At 41.6% G+C, this 17,500-nt stretch overlaps 3 protein-coding genes across 6 annotated transcripts in view; all 3 read left to right on the top strand.

The window, feature by feature from the left end:
• Positions 1-2,032, top strand: part of LOC308324359 (T-box transcription factor TBX19-like) — a gene marked incomplete at its 5' end in the record, with an annotated part of 18,794 nt that extends 16,762 nt beyond the window's left edge. The window contains 2 exons of the mRNA XM_080776401.1: positions 545-599; positions 1,666-2,032. Of these exons, the coding sequence (XP_080632527.1) occupies positions 545-599; positions 1,666-1,831 (221 nt within the window). The 3' untranslated portion in view covers positions 1,832-2,032. The remainder of the gene's footprint in view (positions 1-544; positions 600-1,665) is intronic.
• A 1,192-nt stretch (positions 2,033-3,224) lies between these two features.
• On the top strand, positions 3,225-9,681 carry LOC308324675 (mitogen-activated protein kinase kinase kinase 3-like). 4 transcript variants are annotated; one of them, XM_080776884.1, is made up of 9 exons: positions 3,225-3,321; positions 4,599-4,866; positions 5,792-5,919; positions 6,026-6,296; positions 6,514-6,659; positions 7,048-7,155; positions 7,474-7,600; positions 8,215-8,392; positions 9,344-9,681. In XM_080776884.1, the coding sequence occupies exons 2-9, from the start codon at positions 4,608-4,610 to the stop codon at positions 9,567-9,569; spliced, it is 1,443 nt and encodes a 480-aa protein (XP_080633010.1). In that variant the 5' UTR covers positions 3,225-3,321; positions 4,599-4,607; the 3' UTR covers positions 9,570-9,681. The 4 variants fall into 4 exon arrangements, with proteins under 4 accessions (XP_080633010.1, XP_080633008.1, XP_080633011.1 ...); XM_080776882.1 differs by having other exon boundaries at positions 7,048-7,173; XM_080776885.1 differs by lacking the exon at positions 7,474-7,600 and having other exon boundaries at positions 7,048-7,123.
• Positions 9,682-11,756: 2,075 nt separating this feature from the next.
• The window catches only part of yipf2 (Yip1 domain family, member 2), a 35,289-nt gene continuing 29,545 nt past the window's right edge, over positions 11,757-17,500 (top strand). Inside the window, exon 1 of the mRNA XM_080777089.1 lies at positions 11,757-11,777. The gene's annotated coding sequence lies outside the window, so the exon portion shown is untranslated. The remainder of the gene's footprint in view (positions 11,778-17,500) is intronic.

The following is a 17,500-nucleotide window of genomic DNA, read 5'->3' as shown; positions in this document are numbered from 1 at the left end:
GGTTGTTACCGGCCTGATCTATGTCTGACATCAAACACATCTGTGTTATTTTAGATTGGTTGGCTAATCAAAAATAGCAGATTTGTGCTTTGCTGCAAGCTTGTACATCTGCTATTAAATCATACTGGTTTAAGAGGCATTTGTAAATTGGCCTCAAGTCATAATGGGTTAAGGACCCCTGGTTTAGTCTCCCCGTCTCTCCAGCTCGTTAATAAACTAATACAATTATGTTCAGTTTGGCATACCAATGTTATCCAATCAGGAGAGAAAACTCAAACAGGATACAGGATAAACAAGTGAAATCGGAAGTGATGGAACAAATAAATTAGCAGATACAATTGGAACTGGAAAACTATACAAATCTAGCAGCGGTTTAGGCCCCAGGGAGACAGTAAATGTCTCTCTTGGGTCTTGAACTGAATTACGGCCCTGCATTACGATACACATGATGTTACAATGCCACACATCTCATAATACAAATACATCCTATTTTAGTCCCATGTCTTTCTGTCTGTCTGTCTGTCTGTCTGTCTGTGTCTGTCAGAGGTCGCATCAGAGGGTTGGTCGCCCTGCTCGCCTCCTTCTCCACACACCCCCAGGTAAGATCAGGACAAATAGTATCAGTCGCAATACCAGTAACAGTACTACTACAGTAACAGTACTGATCTAATCAGTGATCAATATAAATGCATCCATCAGTGAATGGATGTTGCTAATGTGTGTCCATCACTAGTAGCTACTCTTACATATTGTCTGTGTTTGATATCCATTCTCTGTGTCTGGTTAAACATGTTCCCATGCACACAGACTGTGTCACAGAGCTAATGAAGTGCTAACCTGGCCTTCAGTGGGACTAGCTTTTCTCATAATTGTCTCCACCAGGCCGAAGGCATCGGGAGAGAGTACGTTTTGCACTCCGTCTGTGTGTCCGTCTGTCCGTGTGTGTGTCTGTCCATCCGTCCGTCCGTCTGTTACTATCTCCGGCACCGTTAACCTGGTCGATGCCACATTTTGCACACACCCTCCCTGGATGCCAACGATGAACCTCTGCCCCAAATGTTCAAGAACGGCCTGTTTTGAAAAACACATTGTTTTATATTACTCCTCCAGATTCTGACCAAAAAATCCCGCAAAACGTTACACACTATCTCTATAGTCATGTGTTCAAGACGGATCTGTCCGATATTTCATATTCCATCCTAATTGGCTAACATTGGCTTTTAAAGTTTGCAGGATTGTTATAGCGCCACCAACAGGTGGATTTTTGCAAAACACATTTTTGGAACAAAATGCCTCAAATCATCCAATTGCCATCCAAGGCGTAAGAAGAAATGGCACCCTTTTCACATTGACCTATTATAGCGCCACCAGGAGGCCACAACCTGACCTGCCCTGGTGGAGACCTGTGCCCCGAGGGGCACTTTTTCTTGTTTCTCAGTGTCTCGGTAGAGCACTGGCCTTTCGACCAGCGGTCATGGGTTTGATCCTGGGCATCGCTTCATAATCATAGCTGTATTACTCATACCCGACTCAGCATACATAATATATAGCTTTTTTTTTTTTTTTTTTTTTTTTTTACAATTTTGCTGTATCAAACATAAATAATACAGAATGTGACTGTGTGTGTGTGTGTGTGTGTGTGTGTGTGTGTGTGTGTGTGTTCAGTCAGTATCCTTGTCTATGGAATATTGGATGCAATGATGTAAGCCCCTCCCACTCTCCCTGCAACATACTCCATGGACCAATCAGCAGCGAGGGTCTCATGCAGCCGGCCAATCACAACCGGATATGTGGAGCCGGCTGGCCGACTGGTCCCACCCACTCTTTCTGAAGAAGAATCCGATTGGCTGAAAGGCAGGAAATGAAGTGAAATTGGACATGAAGCTAGCACACACATGCGTGCATGCACGCACACTCAAATTCACACACGCACCTGCGCATGCACACACACACACACACACACACACACACACACACACACACACACACACACACACACACACACACACACACATTGTAAATCGTGTATAACTGTCTTAGAAATCACTCATTTAGTTGTAAAGGTATAGTGTAAGTGATATATTTTGATATTTTTACTAACCTGTTTGGATATTGCATAATCTTCTCTTTCTGTTAAATTCCTCTTGGTTTTACACACCAATAAATTGTTGACTGTAGTATGTGGAAGTGAAAGAGTCTTTCACTTCCTGTTACAATTTAACTCTAAGGGGCAGGGAAATTGCCATGACCATATTCCAGTGTAAGATGAGGTGGAAATTGCCAATATACAAGCTCAGAATTTGGTTCTGATGTGACATGTTCTGAGCTTGTAGATCACCTATTTTCGTATGGACAAGAGAGAGAGAGAGAGAGAGAGAGAGAGACCTTGTTACACATTTCCTGGTCAACAATGAGGTAGATAGGAAGTAAATGGGGCATAGCAAACGACGGAGCACGGTATGGTTGTGGGTAAAATGTCATTGGTGCGACCTCCCGTACGTTATTCACTGACACTAACCTAACCCTAACCTCACAGGAAGCCATGAGTGATTTTTAACCCGCAGCTCAGATTAGTTGTAACCGGCCACGCAGGTCTGACTAAAAGGGATGTCTGACTTATGGGCGGCCATAGAAAACATACCTTTTTCAAGAATATAATATTTAAAAAAGCCAATCTACAAGACAGATGCCATGCACTGTAAGATCACGCTTGGCTACTTTCACTATCCCACATTATATATAATTTTTAATAATTTAATTATAATTATATTATGTGCATGAGACTTAAATTTAGTCACAAGATAAAACATCTGGCAAATATTACTCTCAAAGAAAAATGAAAATGAAAACATTCATTCAGGTAGACTGAAGACCTTTCCCAGATTCTACTCTAACTAATAAGTGGGCTGCACCCAAGCAACATGCAACCATAACATCTGCAGTAGAGTAGCTACTTCCTCCATGCAACCCCCGCCCCTTACATGTGACACAAGCTGAGCCACCCCCCACTTCAATATTTGGCAAAAATCATTGATTGGCATTCATTACATACATGTACAGTACCCATTTTACACATGTGGAAAATCCATGACTATTGCAGTATACTGTATATGGTGAAGAATGTGAACCATACTGTACTACGAGAAGAGGAATGTCACAACAAGCAAATGTAACTTGACACTTACTTTCGCTTTAGTTCAGATTGACGTCACACATGTTCATCTATGTGATATATCAGTGTGAGGAAGTTAGTGGACCCTCAGCTGAATTCAGACACGCTGGTGAAACATCTGTTTTTCTTTCAACTTCTCCTGCATGAAGGTAAATTATCAACTTATTGTGGATGAAGGTTCTTTGCTACTAAGATAATGGCCATGTGTGTTTACACAGTTACAGCAGCTAGGCATGTTGCCAGAGTGGCCGTGTGTATATTACACACAGGATAAATAACGGATGTCAGGGAAATGAGCTGACAAAAATGAAACTGGAGTCAAATTGTACACATGACACAGAAAATAGTTTGTGCATGATTTTCAACGTTATTTTGCCTCTGCATTGTGTGAATTGCACCGTATGCCTGCTCATTTAGTCGATGCTATTTCTCTTTTCAGTGCCATTTAGATGTCGGTTTCGGGCCAAAAAGCGATTAACGCCATAACTTGAAAATAGAAATGAGCAAAACGGGTGGCACAGTTGGTAGAAGGTCCTGGGTTCGATTCCCGCTCGGGACGCTGTGGGTGCTGGCGCCGTGTTTCCTCCTCCGTGCCCATAGCCGAAGGCGGGGTTGGCAAAAGGGCCTTTCTGTGTGGAGTTTGCATGTTCTCCCCGTGTCCCCTAGGGTAGGTATCCTCACAAAAAACATGCAGTAATCCTGGTCACTAAACTGCCTCCCCCTGGCCAGCCAGGGCGCCTGATGGAGGGGAAAGGAATTGGTTGGAATAACGTGTTCCTTCCACGTGCTACGTCCAACCAGGGAAACTCCCCCCTGTCAGGTGTAAAGGAGCAACTTGGACGGGCATGAAGGAAGCATGAGTTCAACTCCGTTGCTCTCCCCTTGTCCCCCATATATGGGGACTAGGTTGGTGGAGGGTGTGTAGATGATTGACACAGGGGTGAAAAATGGGTTACAAAATCGTGGGATAAAAATATATATAAAAAAAAGAAATGAGCAAAACTTCAAATGCGTGTAACTGATTCCACCCACCACAGAGGCATGGATGGATGGATGTACTCGACTGACTAGCCTCGGTACCCAGGGTTTTATTTACGTTTGCATTCGGCTCAAAAAGAAAAGCCTGGGGAAACCCATTGGAAAATCTGACATAGGAAGTGCAAGTCTGTCTGTCTGTCTGAATGAATGGCAGACAGACAGACAGATGCTCCGGTCGCACCACACATTGAAACAGGCAGGGTCACTGCAAACGCAGAGGTGCTGCGACTTTCGAGCTAAAGTGACACGCCTTAGAAAAAGCTTTAGGCAGTGACATTGATAGAGTTGGTGTTGTGAAACCTTTGCCAGTCAATAATTATATCAAATTGAACTTTATTTTATTGAAAAAGTTACACAGTATAGCTTTAACATTGTCTGTTTGTGCCAGGAATAAACCATGTCCCATATCTTGACGTATCTGAATGACTTGGGAAGCAAGGAGTTTGAGTTGTTCAAGTGGCATCTGCAGCAAGGTGCTAACCTCGAAGGTCTCGAGCTAATCCCAAAGAGCCTCCTGGAGAATGCTACAAGGACACGCACTGTGGATTTGATCATGGAGACGTACCCCACTGAGACAACTCGGATCATGGTGAATGTTCTGAAGAAGATACCCAGGAATGATCTAGTAGGGAGGTTTACAAACGAATCAGAATCGGGTAAGTGAAGTTACAGTACATGTGGGACGGGAAGGGGCGTGATGGGCGGCAAAAAAACGATAACGATAGCGAGGGCAACGGGAGGCTGACGGGTTGACTGGGTCTGTTAGTGGCCGCCCCAGCCTCGAAGATGTGTTTTATCCCGGTGGCCGGGGGGTGGTTGTTTCCCTCGAGGATGTTGTGTGTTTTGTGTTATATTAATAATGATTGCATCTTTGTGGTGCAATTGGCTGCCGCTGCTGCAGCTGTTACTCAAAAACTATTATAACTAAGTGGAAAAAGCGGCAAAATAAAAGATGCAAGACTGGCTCAGATTTCTCATGTTTATTTGAGAATGCTGACGCGTTTCGGCAAGCAGCCTTCTTCACAGCAGATTCAAAAGACATACAAACACACTCGGCCACTTGTTGGAGCGCCTGGCACTCCCTTGCAACTCTGGGGGCAAATATTGACCAATCAGAACAGGGAGCAGAGCTAAGTCACTTTAATGAAGGACAAGGATTTTCAACCGAGTCCAGTTAGACCCTAGAATAGGGCGGGCTAAGTAGCTCCAATGAAGGACAAGGACTCACAAGTCTGTACCTTGTAGATCGGCTAGATTCACTTCCTGTTTGGCATTGAAGTTTAACGCGTCATACTATTTTTTGCTTTTGATTTCATCGTTAAGGTCTTTTGCGTACAGTGAGCGAGTGTGAGGCGGATCTGCCAATCCTCCTAGGATGAGTTATTTCAAGTACAATCTGTGAGAATAGCTTGAAAATTGAAATGCACAAAAAACGCCACTATAAATTCTAAATGGCTAAAGTCTTGTTAGCTTTAAGTCAACCAATTTTTATAAATATGTGTGAAACTTCAACGTTGAAAATTTGTAAGTGGCACTTTCAAGTATCTCCCCATTCCATTAAATGTCTTATTTGATGGTCAGATGTGCCTCATCCAGAGAAGACCGCCTGGTTTCCAGCCATGAAAAATTACCAAAATAATTCGGGGACCCGATGGCCGCCAAAATCGAAAAATGAAAAAATGAAAACCCCTGATGTAGATACTGTAAAGGTAAGTTTACTGGCAAATAGCAACAATGACAATAGTGTCATTGTTACAATTGTTGCATATTGGGAGAAAAATAATAATATATACTGTTTGCTACTCATTTCTATAGGGCTCGTCTATGGAGATATTGGTCGCCAACAAGATCAAACTTATCGAGTGGCTCAGCTCAGATCTCCACATTGTACAGCATGCACAATCGGATGGAATTATTGATAAAAGACTTTATAGAAAACTGATGGATATACAACAGAAAGAAGTTGCTTGTATTACACTTATTGATGCAATTATTACTAGAGGAGAGGAAACTTCATCTCAGTTTCTTGAACTTCTAAAGAAACCTGAGATTCTTGACACGTATCCACAACTCAAGGCACTGCCAGGTAAAGTGGGGGGGGGGGGGTAATGTCTACTTTGTTTGACTGCATATTGTGCATAATTCATTGACAGTATGAAATGTTTTGATTTTATGTTTCTCAGTTATGAAATGCACCTTGCAACACAACACAGACCTTAAGACACAAAATGTTTCAAAGTTAACTGGACTCAAAGTTAATGTGCCCCACATTTAGTATGCTCACCTGTCTGGTGTTTCCACAGTTCCACAGGTGCTAGAGAACTGGCGACAGGGAAAGCTTCTGGGGAAAGGGGCGTTCGGAGAGGTCTACCTCTGCTATGACAACACAGGCCGAGAGATGGCTGGCAAACAGTTGCCCATTGATCTTACAAGTGAACAAACCTCCAAGGTGAGAGACTTTCCAGAGAACACCTACATCTGATTGCAATAAATACTGTACCTGGTTACAAATAGTGTAGTTTTTTTTAAAGGTTGTCTATAATTTAGGAAAAGGTAAGCTAAAATGTGAAACAAACGGTGCAAACACAAACATTAAACACCATTAACAATAAAGAGACAATTTGACGTAATGAGGCACATTATGACGTACATTTTCCCTTCATTGTCAATGGTGTTTATTAAACCAGGAGGGGCTAGCGCCCCTCAAAAATATACTTCACTCTGCCTTTCCAAATATCTAACTTGAACCTCTCTCTTATGTCTGTCTGTCTGTCTGTCGATCTGTCTGTGTCTGTGTGTCTCTCTCTCTCTCTCTCTCTCTCTCTCTCTCTCTGTAGATGGTGATTGCTCTGGAACGTGAGTTAGATATCTATAAGAAGATGCGTCATGACAGAATTGTCCAGTACTACGGATGTGAGCGGGTCCAAAATAAACTCATCATTTTTGTTGAGTTTATGCCTGGGGTGTGTAATGGGCAGGGCACTGTGTTTATTTATTACATACATATTTTAGGTAGATAGGTACCTAAAATTAGCCCAAGGAGTGTTTTTCGTGCAAAACGAATGCTTGGCATGGGTTCAGAATCATGAAAATGGAATACATACAATCATGAAATGGTATTGTCCAATACTGCCATAACACTCTACAATAGATAGAGCTGTCACCCAACATTAATAACATTAACAACATTAATAAATCATGTATCTTGCTTATATCTGACTCTCTTTCTCTGCCTTTGTCTGTCTTTCTATCTTTCTCTCCAGGGTTCTATATTGGGCCAAATAAAGGTCCACGCTCTGACAGAGAAGGAGACGAGGAAATATACCAGACAAATCCTTCAAGGGGTCTCCTATCTGCATAGCAACAAGATCTCTCACAGAGACATCAAAAGTAACTCCAAAATGGCCAGTGTGCAGCACACACACAAGTGCAATCATATTACATTAGTATTAGCCACATAATTACCGGATGACTGGGTCAGATTTTCGACTTAATTTACACAGGAATACATATTTAATATTTTCATGCAAATTAAGCTCTGACATTTAATCGAAGTGTATGTGTAGCCTGGTATTCCGGGTTGCTACTGTGGCTTTTTACACATTTAGACAGAAAATAAATCAACTGGGGTTTTTGCCTTCTAGTAAAAAAACAAAATAACTGCGAAGGCTAACTCTGTTGGGACACACCTGCTCTCGTAAATGTCCTAACAACACAACACATAACAAACACATTTTTTGACACAATAAAATAAAATGAAATAAAGGACAATATCAGTCACCAGAACCAAGGACGGGTGACGGATGTTCGATTAATCTATCATGGTTAAAATGGAGTTTGAATTGGGTTTGTACAAGAAGGGAGCATGTCTGATAAAATAATAATATTAAATATAAATACTGAAGTCACGAGTAGATGATAAATAAATAACCTGACCAAAAAATATAATAATAATTAAATAATTAATGCTGGCGGGGAATGTATCTTGTATTCCTGTCCTTCAGGTGCTAATGTCCTGAAAGACGCTGCTGGGAATGTGAAGCTGGGAGACTTTGGATCCAGCAAACGTATAGAGGACATCTCCAACTCTGTAACGGGATTCGAAACTAAAGCTGGCACCTCCTACTACATGAGCCCAGAGGTCATCAAGTCTGAGCCCTATGGACGAAAAGCTGACATCTGGTAAGCATGTGGAAACAACACTAATTTGAACGTACGTCTTTGGTGATGATACAACCACAATCAATAACATCTGGAATGGCCAGGGATGGGAATGATGTTTTCCCTGTGATTCTGAGAGTCTGGCTAGGCTGTGAGTCTGTGGATCTGTCTGTGAACAGCTAATTGCACAGCCGCAGCAATCTGCGTGCAACTTTGCACACACACTCCCAGTAGAGTAGGCCAAGGAAGAACCTCCAGCCAAATGGTTCATATATCGGTCACATGGTAGTACTATAAGAGGCCGATTTTGAACCTTAGGGTGCACTCCCCATATAGGCCACACCCAATTTAAACCATTTTGTTTGTCAAAATACGCTTTTTGACACTACTCAGTGTTTTGTTAAAAACCTCTGTAATCGGTAATTGAACAATAACTATCTCTTGAATCATGTGATCAAGATTATTTACTAAGTTTACTATGAAACCTTGCGTTTTTGACACCTGACTCACAATCCCCGTCACTCTGTGACGTCACCTAACTCAGCTCCCCGTCGCTCACCACAGGGCCCAGGCAAGCCCCCAGGTCATCGTGACGTCACGTGACATCAGCCCCCTGGTCACCCCAGGCAAGCCCCCAGGTCATCGTGACATCACGTGACATCAGCCCCCTGGTCACCCCAGGCAAGCCCAAAGGTCATCGTGACATCACGTGACATCAGCCCCCTGGTCACCCCAGGCAATCTTCTCCCGAAAGAAATAATCTTCACCTGAAAATAAAACCTACTTTACAATGTCCCCTTAGGGGCTCCGTACCACCACAGGTGTGATTTTTTACATCTATGCATCTTCCTTGTGTCCTGATGGCTAAACCTCACCACTGGCACAGACCTGGCTATAGGCAACTTGGCCGAGGAGAGTGCTTTTAGTTACACTTTTGTAATAACTCTTAATAATGCATGTTATGTCTGCCAGGAGTGTTGGCTGCACTGTTGTGGAAATGCTGACCCAGAAACCTCCGTGGGGTGAACTTGACTGTATTCAAGCCGCATTTAAGATTGCCACGGAGCCCACAAATCCAAAGCTTCCCGAGGAGGTGTCTGAGGACTGCAGGGACTTCCTGCGGCAGGTGTTTGTGGAGGAGAAGTGGAGGCCGACTGCAGAAGACCTTCTGAAGCACCCTTTTGTTCAAGTTGACTGAACATTCTAGGCTAGGGGTTTTCAGGGTTAGGGTTTCTGTTTTAAACGATCAACTGATTATGATTGCTTTTAGCTTTTCCTGCCTTTTATTGTATTTTTCATATTCAATTTGTTTCTGGTAGATTTGATATTAAAGAAACTGCCATGGGTAATTGATTGTTTTTTATGTTCAACATAACTCAACACATGAGTAAATAGCTCCTTAATGCTCTGGTGATCGGCGACGAACGGCAGTAGGCCTACCCACTGACATCTACTTATTCATTACATTATTGTGCTCCATTCCTTTATATACACACCTAAGAGGCCGGGTGGGAATGTTGACGTGGACAAGGTCAGGTATGGGGGGCGAGGTTATAGATTGTAGGCTTGAATGTATGGAGGAGGATCTTGTAGTCTATACGGTATTTGATTGGGAGCCAGTGGAGATGGTGTAAAACAGTGGTGATGTGACTGATGACAGGGGTTCTGGTGATGATACACGCAGCAGCATTCTGGACCAGTTGGAGTGTATGGAGAAGTTTGTGGGGGAGACCAAAAAGAAGGAAATTACAGTAGTCCATGGGCGGGAGGTGATGAGAGAGTGAACCAGGATTGCGGCACTGTGGGGGGTGAGTGAGGGGCGGAGGCGGTTGATATTTCTGAGGTGGAAGTCTGCATAAGTGCACCTTATGCAGAGAAAATAAAATTTGTTTATAATTCTGCTTCAAGTAGCATGCAGTCAAATCACTGTCACTTCACCTGACCAATAGGGCACACTGGTACAATGCAGCCTTCCCCACCTTTTGATCTGGGAGAGAAAGGCTACCCCTCAAATGTATAGCCTATAGCCTACTCTATACAGTAGGGCCTACTGTATACAGTAGGCTATAGGCTATACATTTGAGTAAAATTTAATTTGAAAAAATGCATTGTAGCGTACTGAGTAGGCTACAATGCATTTTTTCAAATGAATTTTACTTTCACATTTCTCCTCAATGTACCTTTTTAGTGACCTGTAATGGAAAAGATACCATAGATGAAATGAAACTGAGTTAAGTTCCTAAATTGACATAATAATAATCACTTTAATTCGCTGCCTGTTAGGGCCGTCTGTGAGCCATGGTGCTCCAACTCCTAAGGAGGGCTCCGCTTCCCCATCATGTCAAAGCAGTCATCAATGTTTACAACTTGAGGGGAACTATTCTATTACATTATTTAATATGGAAACAGTAGCCCCTGCTGTTATTTAGACATTTGGGTCTATGGTTACATAAATAAATTAAATGTGTTTTATGAAGGGGGCACGGTGGCACAGTTGGTAGTGCTGTCGCCTCACAGCTAGAAGGTCCTGGGTTCTATTCCCACTGGGGACACTGTGGGCACTGGCGGCGTGTTCCCTCCTCCGCGTCATCAGTGCCCATACCCGAGGTGGGGGTTGGCGATAGGGCCTTTCTGTGTGGAGTTTGCATGTTCTCCCCGTGTCCCCTAGGGTAGATACCCTCACAAAAACATGCCGTAATCCTGGTCTCTAAAACTACCTCCCCCTGGCCAGCCGGGGCGCCTGATGGAGGGGAAAGGAACTGGTCGGAATAACGTGTCCCTTCCACGCGCTACGTCCGGCCAGGGAAATTCCCCTCTGTCAGGTGAAAAGAAGCAGCTTGGACTCCTCATGCATAGAAGGAGGCATGAGGTCAGTCCGCTGCCCCCCCAGGTTGGCAGAGGAAGTGTAGCGCCCAGGATTACATTAGATAATTGGCACTGGGTGAAAAAGAAAACTGGGTTACAAAATCGTGGGATAAAAATGAATGTGTTTTATGAAACTAGGCTATATAAAATAAAATAAACAATCAGGTTCATGGCTGGGCTATGGCACCTAATAATTTACAAATTATGCACTGCAAATAGGCTATTCATTTCAGCTATTATATGGTGATTACTGTCTGTCTTTACCTCAAAATAATAATGAAACTATGCATAGCCTACTATAGTGCTATGTCTACGTTGACATTTTATTTTACTCTCTAGGCGGATTTTCATTCATTCCAAAAGGAACACAGATAGCATATTAAAATTCATATAACACTCTTTTTGGACATGGCACTGCTACTTTTTACTAGTAAAGTAAAACAAACCTGTGTCCAATGAAATTATACGTGGGTGTGGCCTATTTGCTGGAGCAGTTCTTTCAGGAAGCAGGTGAATGGGACACAGCTGTCACAGCAGACTGGTAAGACAAATCTAACTTTATTTTGTATTACATGTTAAGGGTTATGCAAATGCATTATACAATGTGCATGAGCATGAGTATTTAAAGAATGCCTACTTCCTGCAAGGAGGCTTCTCTGTCCAACTTGGCAGCAGAAATCATTTTGGACGAATTCCTGTTGAGTGTCAATAAGGACACAAACATCTGGTGGAACAAAAGGCTTCAGCCTCAAGACGTGTGTGTAGACATATGTGTGTGGCTGACTACAAGTAACCTACTACATAACCTATAGGTTCTTGGTTTACAACACTGTCTCTATGCATTTGATGTTGTGTTTACCTTGCTTATTGTAAGTCACTGGATGAAGAGCGTCTGATAAATGCCTACATGCTTCATGCAGTACTACTGATCCACCAATAGATGTCATACTGTACCTGACAACAGAGTGCATATTGGAGTAACCTCGCCTCACCAGGCTTTCCACCTCGAATATTGGAGAGTTAAGGTCATTGTACACACTTTACACACATTACACATAATGACCCTGTCCACTGGAATGTTGATGAACCCAGAAATGTTGGTTAGTATAAACTTTTATGATTCAAATGTCATCTATAGGCTTAGAAAATGAGATTAAGCTTGGTTGCTAAAATTTGCACGTTGAGCAATTTGAGTTATTAGCATAATATTTACCATTAACATCCTGTATAAGGCAAAAACATCAACATTTCATCATGCTTTAAGTAGCATGTGACATGTCACACTAGAGGGTTTTCATGATGCTGAATCCATTCCAAGCATTATTTTAGCAAAAAAAGAAACACTCAGCATATTTGTCTTCTAAGCCTATAGATGACATTTGAATCATAAAAGTTTATACTAACCAACATTTCTGGGTCTAACATGGGACTTATGGGGGCTTCCAGTAGACGACTGCAGACTGTACTAGTGGTATGGTATTGAACTTGAAGGTTGTGTAAGCCAGTAAACCATAACATAATTGTGCACATTTCAAAAGAGACAATTTAAGGTCTTTTTAATACCTGTAAATAACAGAAAGAGAAAACTAAGACCATACATTGGGTCATTATCATACATTGGCCAACTTGTCAAATATTACCTAAGAAAGAGGCTTTTTTGGGGGGAAATGGCAGATCTGCAAGTCGTGATATTGTAGATCTGCTATTTTCACAATGTTTGTTCACTTCAAGTTAATCCAATCAGGAGAGAGAGCCCATGTATCAGCTTCAATTCTGTAGTGTTCCAATTTCACCTGTTTATCCTGTATGAGTTCTGTCTTGTGGTGGTGGATATTTTTGCCAGAATATTTTTTTTTGCCACGGACATATACAATGATCGGATAATAATGTTACCAGAAACACATACAGAGAGGTTGCGGTTATGGTTAGGTTAGGGTTTGAGGTAGATTGTCGGTCTAATGACTGTCGGACCTATAATAGTGTCAGAACTGGCTATGGACTTTTGTTTAAGCAACTAAATGACAATGTAAGATGTCATCTGGCTGCTCACTTCACACAAGTGCGATAATTACTATTATTAGTATTATTATTGTTGTTATTGTTATTGGTATTATTCTTATTATTATTGTAGGTATTAAAAACATAAAGGAGCTTGTACACGTCTGCGCTTTTCGGATTAGGTCCTTGTGGTGCATCGAAAAGATGGTGGCTCTTCGGGACGGAAAGGTTTTAGTGTGCACTGGGCAGGGACATTTAAAGTCCGGAAATAAGCAGATACACTGCATGTAGGCTACTTATGATTGTATGTTAGTTTGTTTACTGTTGACAGAGAAAACTATGTTGCACATTATAGTACAATACAGCAAATCCGCACAGAGACCTGCACAAAATAATTTGAGCCCCGACCCATGCATGGTTTGAGAACCACTGGACCCCGGTTAACTAAGTATATTGTTGTCTCAGTCAGGCCATTTGCACCCCGTCCGTCTGTCCGTCCGTCTGTCTGCGACCAGCTAATCTCTGGTACTGCTGCCAAACTGTACACACACACTCCATGGATGCCAGGGCAGAACCTCCAGCACACAGTATCTCTATAGTCATGTTTGAAGTTTTGCACTTTGCACACACATTCCCACTAGGCCGAAACCCCCCTCCCTTTCCACATTGGCCTGTTATAGCGCCACCAGCATGTTGCTTTTTGCAAAGCACATTTTTGGAATAAAATCCAACCATGAACAGTGTCTGCTTTTTGTGAAAGGCCTAATAATAAATGGCACCCTTTTCACATTAGCCTAGTTATAGCGCCACCAGGAGGCCTATAATCTACTTGACCTGGCGGAGACCTGTCCAAGGAGCATTTTTTCTTGTTTAAGACTTAAACCACTTTGAAGTGGTTACAAAAAAAAGACTAGCAAATACAGTAACCTATTATAGTGCAACAACTATGCAATTAATTTTAAGCACTGCTGTTCAAAACTGATTCAAGGTCGCTACGTGTTATATACAGTAGGAGCACACAAAATTACAATGTGTGGCTTTAAATTCAGAAACGACAAGAATAACAAGAATAACAATGAAGAGGAATCAATAAAACCCAAGACATTAGTCTTGATTCCCAGACCTTTATTAAAATATATTCCATCAGTATGTTTACAGACAGCCTTTCACTTCTTAGACAGACTGATACATCTCATAAGGAGTGAGTTATTGAGGCATGTTCAATGATCCCTACATCTTTTCCAGGCATTGTGGCCCTCATAGGGTGTACTTTACTGTTTATGCTTTAGTCAAAACATAGATACTTACGTTCAAATATTACTCAACTACTTGCTTGTAGTTGCTCTGTCAAATTTGTACTTGAGTTAAAGCACTGGGAGAACATGAGCTTGTAGATCTGCTATTCGCACAGTTTTTGATAGAGGGCTTGAAGTGGAACAGATGGAACCAAATGGACTCTTACAGATCTGTAACTCGTATAACTCAGAGTTAAATATTGGGGTCGCAGAGAGAAAGCAAATTGCATCAGATGCAGCTGGACGAGAGGATGCGATGTCATCACCTCTAAGGTGGATGAGAGGAAATGAGGTCATCACCTCTAAGGTGGATGAGAGGAAATGAGGTCATACACAGTTGTCATTCATTGTGTGGTGAGTTGATGCCGTTTCCCAAAACCCACCGACAGCGATGAATGTTAACCGGCAGCCCATCCAGAGGAAGGACATGAACACCACTCTTAATACTTTATTATTAATACTTTATTATTAATACTTTAATGTTAACCGGCAGCCCATCCAGAGGAAGGACATGAACACTACTCTTAATACTTTATTATTAATACTTTATTATTAATATTTTAATGTTAACCGGCAGCCCATCCAGAGGAAGGACATGAACACTACTCTTAATACTTTATTATTAATACTTTATTATTAATATTTTAATGTTAACCGGCAGCCCATCCAGAGGAAGGACATGAACACTACTCTTAATACTTTAAAACAGTGGTCCGGGGACCACCAGTGGTCCTTGATGGTGTTCTAGGTGGTCCCCAGCTAAATGATGGTGTTCTAGGTGGTCCCCAGCTAAATGATGGTGTTCTAGGTGGTCCCCAGCTAAATGATGGAGAGTTGGAGTTAGGTGAGTTAGGGAAAGTTAGCGAAATGTGTGGCAAATCTGCAAAGACATTGATAAAAATCACACCGTGTGAAGTGAGGGGCGCTCTTATCATCTCATCATGACGTAACATGTCGATTTGCTCAGACATAATGATTGTCAATGGGAATTTAACAAAAATAGCCGATTTGCTCCAAGGGAGTTGGACTGGAACAAATTGAGAGGTGATAGTAGACACCTTTATGAACACAATTTTGTGAAAGATCGTGGTAAGCATTTTTTTATTTTTGCAGATTTGCCACACATTTCACTAACTTTCCCTAACTAGTGGATTCATTTTACTCTCTCAAAGAGTTAAATTATTGTTATTGTGTATTGTTAAGTCTACACAATTACAGAAATATAGATAAAAAATAAATTGCTCAACATTTGCCTGTTATCTCTCCTAATGGTACCACAATACAGTACATGGGCTAGTTTTGGATCTGAGAGGCTAAATATCATGAAATGGTGGTCCGTGGCTCAAATGCCAATTCAATAATGGGCCTTGATGTGAAAAAGGTTGAAAACCACTGCTTTAAAATATTTCTGGGGTCATTTTGATGTCTACTCTAGCAGCTTTAGTGTGCACGACCCAGACATTCTTATTTATTTTGCTGGGTCAAACCAGCTCATACTAGGACATGACGTATGTGTAGGCAGAATAATATAGTATGATAGCCTATAAAGGCGTGTGTGAGGACCAGTGTGAGTTCAAGCGTCAGGGTACACGCAACACTCGATGGTTTCACGGAAGCACAAACTCACCGACAGCGTTGAATGTTCCCCGGGAACTTGACAAACAACGAGGCAACGACGTGGCCTCTTTTCCACATGTAGTGTAGTGTTACTTTTGTCGACTAAAACTATGAGGAAAAACTGTTTCGTAAACAATAGGTCGGGCTGAATTTCTTCTGCAAACTTTATATTAAAAATATGTAAAATATTTCAATACATTACATCATCAAATAAAATAATCATAGAAATTCCACAAATTACTTTAAGAAGTAGTGAAAATAGCAGATCAACAATTGTCCCTTATTTGTAAACTAAAGGAACTAATAAGGGACACACTCTATTAATTTATGGGAATCAAGCCTTAATTGACAGAATTTACCAGTTTAAACAGCTCATATACAGTAGTGCAGTTCGAAATATGGGATGCTCGACTGGGTGAATTTCAGGTAGTTGGTAATCCTATACATCTATATTGTAGTGTGGCATAAAATTATTATTATTAATAATAATAATAATAATAAAATCTAAAATAAAATAAATATAAATTTAATTCAGGTCAAGACTTGTAGTGAAAACCATCAGTCTATACCAGTTTAGTACAGTCCAATTACCAAAAGGAATAATGGGGGGAAAAGGAGGACACCAAACTAATATTAATACACACGTATGTGCTGTTGAGGACATTATGACATTATATAACATTCATAGGTTGGCGAAGAGCGCCCTCTAGTGTAATCACTGAAAACACCAGATGACGGAGAGCTCAGTCAATGGCAGTCAAGCGTTGTCAAGTGCAAAATAGCTCTGTATTCTGATAGGAATCTTTGCTATAGAGTGTTTGTTCAGTAACCAGAGTCTCCTTGGCCCCGTTTCCCAAAGAGAACCTGTGCAGGGAGCTTGCGTGTGGTCCTTACGAAGGCTCCTGTATGAAGGCTGCCTTACGTTGTGGGTGTTTCCCAAAAGCGTGAAGAAGTGCCTCTCTCAAAACAGGCTACGCACTACCTTATGCCTGCAGCCATGCACGTAATTATTATAATTTTTTTTGCTACAAAAGTAGTAAAAATAGAACAAGCTATGCACAATCTAAAATCACTTTGGGAAACCCGGCCCACGTCTCTCCAGCTCTTTTGGTGAAAAGAAAACACATTTTCAGGTCGGGATGCCAAATGTGTCCAATCAGGAGAGAGAACTCACACAGGATACAGGATTAACAAGTGCACAGGGGTGAAAAATGGGTTACAAAATCGTGGGATAAAAAATATATATTAAAAAAAAACAAGTGCAATTGGAAGTGGTGACACAAAGAAAATAGCAGACAAAACAGAACACAATACAATTAAAGCTGATACTCTCTCCTGATTGGCATCCCAGCTG

This window comes from Protomyctophum bolini (assembly GCF_963924005.1).
Source record: "Protomyctophum bolini genome assembly, chromosome: 11".
Classification (NCBI taxonomy): domain Eukaryota; kingdom Metazoa; phylum Chordata; class Actinopteri; order Myctophiformes; family Myctophidae; genus Protomyctophum; species Protomyctophum bolini.
The sequence above is the reverse complement of the archived record's forward strand: the minus strand, read 5'-3'. Positions and strand labels throughout refer to the sequence as shown.

Coding starts and splice junctions, on each gene's coding strand:
- LOC308324675 (XM_080776882.1), top strand. CDS start 4,608: ATGTCCCATATCTTGACGTATCTGAATGACTTGGGAAGCAAGGAGTTT. Junction 4,867..5,791: donor TACAAACGAATCAGAATCGG/GTAAGTGAAGTT, acceptor TTTGATGGTCAG/ATGTGCCTCATCCAGAGAAG. Junction 6,660..7,047: donor CAAGTGAACAAACCTCCAAG/GTGAGAGACTTT, acceptor CTCTCTCTGTAG/ATGGTGATTGCTCTGGAACG.